Source organism: Oreochromis aureus, linkage group 5 (genome assembly GCF_013358895.1).
Source record: "Oreochromis aureus strain Israel breed Guangdong linkage group 5, ZZ_aureus, whole genome shotgun sequence".
Lineage (NCBI taxonomy): Eukaryota > Metazoa > Chordata > Actinopteri > Cichliformes > Cichlidae > Oreochromis > Oreochromis aureus.
The window spans coordinates 16,945,481-16,955,925 of NC_052946.1; the positions used below are offsets into that span (position 1 = coordinate 16,945,481).

Sequence of the window (10,445 nt, forward strand, 5' to 3'; positions counted from 1 at the left end):
TACATCTCTGATGGTATAAAGTTAGTTCCTTTGGAATTGACAGATTACATCTGGAAATCTGCAAAGGCACCGTCAATGCTGAAAGCTATGTACAGGATTTAGAGCAACATATGCTCATTTCTTCATATAATGCCTTTTTCAGGAAGATAATGCTAAACAACACACTGCATAACTATTAAAACAGCATGGCTTCATAATAGAAGAGTCTGGGTGCTGGCCTGCCTGCAGTGCAAACCTTTCATCAACTGCAAACATCTGGAGCACCATGAAATGAAAACTATGACCAAGAAGACTCAGAACTGTTGAGCAGCTTCATATCAGACGTGTGAATGGGACAACATTTCTCTCCCTAAAGTCCAGAAGCCGGTCTCCTCAGATTATTTACAGGCTGTTGTTAAAAGAAGATGGGATGCTTCAGTTAGACAGTGGCTATGTTGCATGTTAAAGTGAGCTATTAGCACTGATCAGATCTAAACAAAAATCATGTTACTATTTCTAGCATGAGAGAATAATTTGGCATTTGGCATAGTCAGCCAAAATTTTATTCTTTCTTGTTTCCACTCACGTGAGCAGCAGAGTCATACCTTTTGATGAGCTTAGCTCATTTTGGAGATTTTCTGATTTCATTCAACCCTGCTTTGGCATCTAATGAAAAAAACTGCAGATGATGGAAGGCTGACATTATCTTTTGATGTGTATTCTTGAAATGTCTGAAATGTAATTGGAATGGAGCGCTGTGTACTGAAGTGGTATAAATGTACAGGAGCATTAAAGGTAGTAAAACAGCTGGTCTCAAGATGTGTGCATGGTTGGCATCATATAGCCTCATAGGTACCACACAGGCAGTCTGTTACACCAGCAGAGGAGTCTGGATCCACATTTTTTATTAGGTTAGAGTAATAACTTTTATAACGTGATGCGTCTTTGCTCATAATTATTCAGTTCTAGCACTGATTTACATAGTGGTACTAAGCTAACAAGAATGACTTGTATGTCTCAGCTGTCCAGGTTCATGGTAGGCACGAGAGCCTGAAAAGTTGACTGGACTTCTTTAGTTCTTTTAGTTCTAAAAAAAAATAAAAAAAAATAATGGACAACACGAAAATCCCAGTGTGCTTCAGACCCAGCAACACCCTCACACGAAAACTGTTTGATTCCAAGGGAAAAAACTCCCAAACACAAGTTAAACAACATAACGTTGTTGTGCAGTGCAGCAAGAGACCAAACAGCCACTCCACAAACACACAGCACAGCATAGAAGAGCCACCTCGAGCCTCAGCTGTACATCTGCACCTAAAGGGCAAAGGTCACTCTTTCTCATCATATCAATGACCGAGAAGACAGATGGTGTGAAACAGGAGTGAAAGAGGTCTTCAAAGTCCAATGTGAACAACCATTGAACAGAGGCGGTGACTTACACCAGCTATCAGCCACCTAAAATGCAGTCTTGAGATCTCTTCCCAGGCTGTTCAATGTACGCTCACACTTTTCCTCAGGTGACCTCACAGGAGGTCACATTACGGGGTGGGGCAAGGTCTCACAGGGGGTTTCACCCTTAACCCCTGGTGATGGCAATGACCCACACCTTTTTTCACAGCTTGGCTCATATGATGACCCTCAGGATTACTTCCAAAACCCCACTAGGCTTTAAATACGTTGTTCTCTTCACTATTTGATTTTAGAAATGAAGAAGTGTGTTCAACGAGAGGTGAAACATCTCCACAAACCTAAAGAACGTTTTCAGTATTTTTTTTTAATATTTGTCTTTTTTAAAAAAAAAACCCACAACAACAACAACAAAAAACTGTATGGCAGACTTCAGTTATGTTCATCTTGCATCATACTGGCAAAATATTACCATTTACCACCAACGTGACACAGTTCTGTGTGTTTGCTGACTTCGCAGTAAACTTCGGTCATCAGCTTCGTGCTTCCTGTCATCTGCATTTGTCATCGTTGTGAAATTTACAGTGATTTAATTAAAGGGGGAAAAAAGGAACAGAAAGAGGAAAGAGTAAGACTAGGGAGTACAAAATGTTCTTTTTTTGGATCAGGCTGCTTTTGAAATCATAAGACACACACACACACACACACACACACACACGTAAGTATCTAAAGCAAACAGAGCAGAGCTACGTGACTGACAGGAGGCGTTTTGTGTACCAGCTGGACTGAAAGTCGCTGAACTCTATCCATCTGTAACAACAGCCATCCGCCATCACGACATAATTATTCCTTGTGCATTAATTCGAAAAAAAAAAAAAAAAAATTTGAAAAGCAAAAATCAGGAAAAGCTGAATAACCGGACTTAGGCCAGTGTAAAGTCAGAGATCTTTATTCATCGTTAGCAGTTAAATACATGTTATGATTCTCACACATTCAAATATAATTCACCTGTTAATAAGAATTAAGAGCAGTGCATCGGCATATTTTCATAACATTATAAAAATAAAACCTGCAGTTTCTCCAGTTCTTCAAACAAATGCTAAAATGATTAACTGTAACATTTTAGTGGTCCTACATATTATTCACCCCTCCTCTCTTCTCAACAGTATATTTTTTCTGGCGTCTCCTTACACTAAATGAACACTAAGGGACCTCTGCTGTGCTGTGTGTTGCCCTGTACACAGCTTGACCTTAGCTGGAACTTCACACTGTAGTTTTGTATTTCATATCTCCTCTGAAAGAGCAGAGGACAGGCCCACAGCATGATTAGTCAAAAGAGGGCCACAGTCCACCGCTGATGTGCTAACCCAAGCCAAACATCGATTACTTCAACCACGAGATGGTTACTACAGTTTGAGCTACTCAAAGAAAATCTAAGTTCCCAAAAGAAAGGAAAAAATAAATGTGACCACTACACTCAGTATCAGTACTCTTGATTAAAAACAAATCAACACTTAACGAACCACTCGGCTTCCCTTCAGCTAGATTAGATATCTTTATAAAAAGTTAATCTTTTACATTCTGTGGTGCCATAATCGTTTATTTTAACCCTTTTAACAAAATCCCCTCATCTTCAGTTATAAACACGGAGTATGAAAAATAAATGTTTCATCTTTATAAACTACAGAGCTTCAGAATCAAACTGAACCATGGTTTTGCTTAAGAATAAACGAAAGTGAATAATAAATGGAGATAACCAGACATAATTTAACTTGGCTGTTCACGCCCTTGAGCTTCATCGCATGTACGTACTGCTGCAAATCTCACTCGCAACAAAATGAATAAATATTTGAGGCTGTTTGTCAAAAATATTTCAAAATGTAGTGTTATATTCCTAAGAAGCTACTCCCGGTTTCTTCCTACATTTGCTGGATCTATGACACAAATTTGATTAAAAAAGACAAAAATAGTCTTTTGATTTCTGCACTTCAACCGCTGAGCCTATTCTTCGTCGTCATCCTCGTTGATCTTCACCTTCACTCTGTGCCAGGCGTTACCCAGCAAGCCCCTCACATTCCAGATTGGACCGAATGTGTCCGGCTGCGTGTTGTAACTGTTGTCCACTGCCTTGCAAATGAGCTCCAGCTCTTGGGCCTCTGGAGGAAGAGGAACCGTTATCTCCCACAGCTTCCATGCCCAAGCTCGTCCTAGTGGAGGAGAAGTTTGATCTCCTTCCTTGTCGCTGCTCTTCAACTTGGCCACGTTCCACGTCTTCCCTCCGTCCAAAGAAACATCCACGCGTATCACTTCTCTGCCCCCGCCGCTCCAAGCGTAGCCCTTCGCAGCCAGCATTTCTTCGCTGCGATCGATCACGGAGCCTTCTCTTGGTGTGGTTATGGCAGACTGAACAGGCAGCTCTTGGATGGCTGGAGCAGATTTGTAGTCCACTGTGTCCCAGTCTATTCCTGGGGAGAAACCTTTGTAATCTTTCTGCTGCCAGTGGCTGCTGCTCTCCTCTGCACTGACTACTATTTTACCCAGCCACTTCACGCTGCGTGCGCCCACTACACCTGGTACCACCACGCGAATGGGGAAGCCATGGTCGGCCGGAATATCCTCGCCGTTCATTTCATAGGCCAGCAGCACATCGCCCTCCTCGCTAATTGCCTTGTTTATAGGGACTGAAGCACCGTACGCACTCCCTGTTATTTCTTTATCCAGTCCTTCAAACTGAACGTGGCGAGCCCACTGGGCTACATCTGGCCCGTAACCTGCAGCCAGCAGGACATCCCTGAGCTTGGCGCCGCTCCATGTCGCATTACCGATGGCACCAACGCCCCAGTTCAGTCCCTTAACCTGCTTGGCCTTATTCATCTCACTACGGCGGTTTCCTGCACACTGCAGGGTAGCTGTGATGGTGTGTTTGGGGAATCGAGTCTTCAACTCTTCTAAAGACAGTGTGAGCACTCCTCTGGGTAGCCCCTCCACATGTAGGCGATATGAATCGGGGTCCACCTGAGGAACCGGCAGGTGGTTTCTTTTGAAGAAGAAAGCAGTGGGCGTGATGTAGCTGTCAGAGAGGATTTCGGGCGGAGGTTCAGCCGTGAAGGGCTTGAGGCTGTTGGCGTGCAGGACAGGGTGACGCTCAGGGTCAGAAGAGTAGGGGTCTGATGATTTAAAAGTATATTGCTTCTTCAGGTCTTCCGCATTCAGCTCACCAACCTTTCATCAACCACAGACACAAAGATTTTATTAGACCAAAACTGCAGCACTGCACCTGAACTTCTCTTCAGCTCAAAAAGCTAATAAAAATATCAGCCACACATTTTTTCTCAGTGACCACTTGAGGGAGTGCCAGCATTCAGCTTACAGCCCTGAGGTTTTCCTCAGTATAAAGTGTGCAGCAGACCTTTTCATATGTGTCTGCACTGTACAGAAGGGCAAGATGAACAGCATACATTTAAAAAGTTAATTTAAGGATAAATTCAAGTGATGTGCTGTGAAAGCTCATCAACCTCTGTAGCAATTTTTCAAAAATATAAATATAATGAAAAACTTCTACTGTTTTATGATTATGTCAGCTTTTCTTTTGAGTGAGAACCTTATTAAAAGAAAGAGCTCTGCAAGCTTAGTGGGTATGTCTGTGTTGATGTCAAATGAAAGGCTCACACATGTGTTGAGGTCTGCAGTTTGGTTTAAGTGCAAATTTCCACACAGCTATACTGTGTAATATCCCGTTTGACACAACTTTTTCCACCCATAAGAATATCCAGAATAAATTTTTTTCCTGGTAAATTTCTATGAACAGCAATGTTGCTAAAGCTTTTACACCCACGCTCCCCTTTAGCTAACTTACTACAGGGTCGATTATTTTAAACTCTGACCTACCTCAGTGGTTGCACCTAATGTTTTGATACTGATTAACAAACCCCAGTCAACTAAATTTTAATTCCTTACTATGTAACAGTGCTTTAGTTAAATTAACAGAAACGAGCGGGTTTCTCACCTTATACCCAGAGAGGATATCCAGCACATGCTCCTGATTGTGTACCGCATAAAGCGACCAGAAGGGCTCAATGGCACCACCTGCTGCCATCATGATTTTCTCCCCACCAGGGTGCATGGAAACAAACTCGGTAATGTCATAGACGCCGCCTTTGTAGGTGACCCACACGCCATCTTTCAGGGAGCGATGCTTTGTAACTTCCTCCTGGCTGATGATAGGAAGCGGGGAGCTCTTCTCTATAGCCTGCACAGAAAGAGAGGCAGCATCAGTTTCTATCAAAATAGCAATAACCTAGTGGTCATGCACAGACCTATATACTCCCCACTTATTTTAAAAACACCCAAAGTTCCCTGGGATGTCAAAAGAAGAAAATATATGAGCTTTCAGCTGTTCAAATTTCAAGCACTACTGCTGCTTACTACCTTAACACAAAACCATGTGGCCTTTTTTATTTGACTAAATAAACAACCAGCAAGCAGCTCCTTGAGAGTTAGCACTGACAGCTAGCATATGAGCCTCATTAGGTACAGCCTAATTCCTGGAAAGACATCAGTTGGTATTTAACTGTTAAAGTTCAGAAAAGCCAGACTTTATGGCAGTCTGAGCAAAGAATGCTGTAGGTGCTGTTAATCTGGTTGTGCTGCTGAGGAAGGGTTTCTGTAAAGACTGTGGACTTTGCAGGGCAGTGCTCTGTTTTTGCTTCACTAGCTTTGAAGGTACAAAATCTGCTGATGTAGTTGATGTTATAGTTATTCAATGGGCTGACTAGGGAAGAAAGGGCTCAATGACCAACTGACTTCTTGTCCGTGTGTTTAGTGTCTACCACAACACCAAGAACCATTTGGAGTCACGCTCTACAGCCTCACTGCATTAATAATTTACCTACTTTGAACAACTGCATTCGTACTTTGAAAAGTTAATGTTTTTTTGCTGAGAGAGTGTGCAATTTTAAATTTTCAGTTGCTGTTGTGTTTAAAAACATATGTAATTAGCATAATTTAGCAAAAAATTGCAAAAAAAAAGTGCATTAAACTTTAAAAAGAAAGCAAAAATGGACAGATATTGTCGCTTTGTAACCTTGTGATGGTGTAGACCATATGCCAGTACAGCCCCTGTACCAGCCAGCAGTCCTGCCAGGACGTGTCTCCAGCTGACACTGAAGCCATGTTGGTGGAATCTCTGGTCATTGCTGCTGCTGCAGAGACGAACTGCACACGATGCAACTACAGGTGCCACCTGATTTCTGTGAAAATTTAAAAAAATGGAAATATAACTTTGACACACACATAGTGTGTGTGAGTGTGTGTGTGTGAGTGTATATAAAATATGTGTTGCTAATTGCTACTGTAGCCCCCAAATAAAGTGCAAGCTTTCAGATTTATTGTACACTAAAACGTGACCTAACAACTCGTAACACTAAATTAATTTGCAGGTACACAGTCTGTTAACCAGAAAGACTTGTCTTAGTGGAACTCAGCTACTGAACTACATCACAAGAGGTACGACAAGTAAAAATGAAGTAAATTATATGAAATAAACATTAGAAATACGTTGTTATAATAATGTACCTGTCAATGCTGAGCGGGCCAAACGGATTCAGCCTGTGGCAGCGTCTGAGGAGCAGCATTGCATTGACGTTCTGAAAAAGAAGAAAGAAAAAAAAAAAAAAGGCACATGAGCATCATCTGGTAGCTGATCATTATTTTTCCATCCACACTTAGTGAGCAGATAAATGTACTTCTGAAAATGTCAGTAATGTGAAACATTTCAACATAGTTCCCAATTTTTACTTGTATAATTCAGTGTTGTTGCACTCATCAAGAAACTCCAAACTGTGTGTACACTTACAGCCAATGGGTTTCGAGTAAATGACAAACTGAACCTTAAAATGTTCCCGTTTCTAATCAACTGAACAACAGGCTGTTACTTCAGCCTTTAAAAAAATAACCAACCAGCTGAGGGGGAGTGAGCAGGTAGGAGGGGAACAAGGAGGCCAAGGGTTCAGTTCACTCTTGTATGTTCTCCAGCACACAATAAATACTAAATGAAATATATTGCCGTTCAATGGAAATGTACTTCAGCAGGATTTTTTCTTTGAAACATATTAGGCCTTAAACTGGCCAAATATGTTTCAGAGTCAGATAAATATGTTTGGGTGGGATTGTTCTAGAAAGCTCTGTGAATGACTAACTTGAGGAATAGAAGATTTGCTAACCGGAGAACGGTACTATACTAAACTAGAACTACCAACTTTGCAAAAAAAAACGTATTTACAGACCACTGATAAACCAGAAGATATCACATGAGGGAGCTGTGCTTTATCAGGTGATTACACATATCTTATCACAGCAGCCATAAACATTACTTTGACTTATCTGACAGCTTTTACAGAAGCAGCACAATTACAGTCACTGAGGAAATTCTGATTTTCAAAGACTTTCAAGAATGACGTCATTAATTCCTGAATCTCAACACTTTCTTTTTAACAGAAAGCATTGTGCAACCATTGAGTCATGTGTTCACACAGCTGAACGGAAACAATGCCATGACCTCAGTCTGTCTCACTCAGAATGACAAATGAAAATTTCACTTTTTAACAGAAACATCACCAAATTATATTCGACTCCAGCCTTTTGGAGATGTTACAACTGAGCATAAACACAACTGTACCCCAATCACTGGAAATGGTGCAAAATAACAAAAGGGTTACAAAAAAAACTTCTGTGTGTGTGTCTAACCTGAAGAGTTAGGCTTACCTTATATTTTATCATATAAAGTATTGGGACCAAGCTTGGTACAATGCTCTGCACGATTCTGCACTGCTGATTTCAACTACAAACCTGATTTAGACAGACTGTAGTTAAAAGATGACACAGCTTTCACCATGGTTCTGGTTTTAAATGTGGATGTATACTAGCAATTATGATTCTTGGCAACACATTACTTTATGAATGGGTGCAACACGAGCTACATGTAGCAGTATTGTTACAAGTATGCTAACATGTGATAAAAGCACAATGATGCTGTTTTTGTTGGCACCCACCAAAGCGCGAAAGAGGTGTTGGCTTTCCAACAAAGGGAAATCAGCAAAGCAGGACAGCGATAAGAAAAAGATAGATTGAAATAGAAAATAAATAAATAAAACCTGTTCAAGTGGGGGTTAATTTACTCAAACCTGAAACACATTTTTGTTCATGAAAAAGGCTTGAAATAACAGGAAAATGCATAAAATCCTGTTAAATAAGGTATCACAGACTCTTTGTGTCTGAATGGTGATAGATGCTGAAATATCCATACCACCCATAAATTCAACCAGAATCAGTAACCACAACCACAGACACAACTTCCCCCAGCACAGCCTGCCAGGGCAGAGCTCACAGTCGCTGTCGCAGCTCTGAATGGTGAAAGGATGAATGGATAAATAAATGCCTGTTACAGCCTGACCAACTGATCTAATCAGTCGGTATCAGCATTTATAACAGCCAGTAGATGGAATTTTAAACAAGTAAAGAAGGGATAGGAGAAATGCCCTTCACCCATGTTATGAGTGTTAACATTGCATAATTTGTCCAGCCAAGGGTGGACAAACTACATCGTGGTAACACATCTTTGGAAAGCCACAAGAACAACTGATGCCAGCAAGGTCGAGCGTAAAGGAATAAATAAATAACAAATGTTATGGAAATATGGAAATATGTATCTCAAAGAAAAAAAAAAAAAAAAAATGTATTGGAATACTGAATTTATAAATCACCAAAATCTGCAAAATCCCATATTTGGTCGGGTTCTACATCTGATAAATCACCTTGTTTCTGTAGTATCTGCATGGTGTTCCTCAAAGCTAGCACTATATTATCAATGGCCAGGACGCACTTACATTTCACGTTTACCACCATGACCGTTCAGCATAGTCTGAACCCTTTACCCTAAAAGTAAATTACATATATTAGCAGATGTATATAATGTATATAATATATAATGTATTAAACTAAAACGAAAATAATATAAAATCCTAAATTTTAGAAAAAGTAAACTAAAACAACATACATACTTACAAAGCAACTAAGACAAAAATAAAATACTGTCTTTTTTAGTTTGGGCAAACCTGGCAACACAACCAGCATGGACGTCATAATAATAACAACAATAATATTAATAATACAAAATAAAGTATGAGGGCACAGAAGCTTCAGGTCCCTGCTGGTTCACGCTGAGCCTTGCAGCGTTGCACACGTTAGCTAAACCGGTGAGAGGCTTCTGATGGACAGCGAGGGAAAAATCAATCAAAAGTCTTCAATGACTATTTCATATCAACCACAGCGAACCAAGGCGGTATTAATCCTAACGAATTCAACACAGGCAGAAAGTTTTAATTTATTTTTTTTAAATGACAGCACTTCAATGTTCACGTAACTAACACGCTGGCGTTGCGCTTCATCACCATCCAGCCTCACGGCTAACCTAGCTAACATTTCAGTTAGCAAGCATGCATCTCGTAGCCTGCAGTCACCCAACCTGCAAATATGTCTTCATGAACAGAAGAAATCTCAGTTTTCTCCCGCTTCTTGGTCCAAACTGCAGCACACTCACCTCTCCTGTGTTTGTGTGCAGACGTTCCTCAAGATGCCCGAAGGACAGCTACCCTGCTGACCTCTGAACGCCACACACACGCATACAAAGAGTGAACAAGGGCAGTGTTGCCAACTCTTCAGTATTGAAAATCGCTATTGGCTGTCTTAAAAGTCGCTAGAAGTCGCTAAATGACGTCATCGCCTAATTTGCATAATTGATCATGCTAATTTAATTGTGACCTACGTTGGAGAGAGAAATAACATTGTGGAAGAGACATAAAGTGAATAAAAAACTAAATGCATTTAGAGTTTATTTAGAACTACAAATTAAATTTCTTTTGGCAATTATTGTTTTTTTTTTAATATCACAATTCCAACGTTGTGCCAAAAAGTGATTGTCTGCCAAAAACTGATTTCCGGTATTTGCCAAAAACTGATTGCTCATATTTAAACTGCTATAAGTAACTTGTTGGGCAATAATA

At 40.5% G+C, this 10,445-nt stretch overlaps 1 protein-coding gene across 3 annotated transcripts; it reads right to left on the minus strand.

Annotated features, from left to right (window-relative positions):
* Positions 1 to 2,319: 2,319 nt before the first annotated feature.
* Positions 2,320 to 10,119, minus strand: suox (sulfite oxidase). 3 transcript variants are annotated; one of them, XM_031747991.2, is made up of 5 exons: positions 9,983 to 10,119; positions 6,961 to 7,031; positions 6,470 to 6,635; positions 5,393 to 5,635; positions 2,320 to 4,608 (listed from the first exon to the last, which is right to left on the minus strand). In XM_031747991.2, the coding sequence occupies exons 2-5, from the start codon at positions 7,017 to 7,019 to the stop codon at positions 3,388 to 3,390; spliced, it is 1,689 nt and encodes a 562-aa protein (XP_031603851.1). In that variant the 5' UTR covers positions 7,020 to 7,031; positions 9,983 to 10,119; the 3' UTR covers positions 2,320 to 3,387. The 3 variants fall into 3 exon arrangements, with proteins under 3 accessions (XP_031603851.1, XP_039468681.1, XP_039468682.1); XM_039612747.1 differs by having other exon boundaries at positions 9,908 to 10,111; XM_039612748.1 differs by lacking the exon at positions 9,983 to 10,119 and adding an exon at positions 7,241 to 7,283.
* Positions 10,120 to 10,445: the final 326 nt, after the last annotated feature.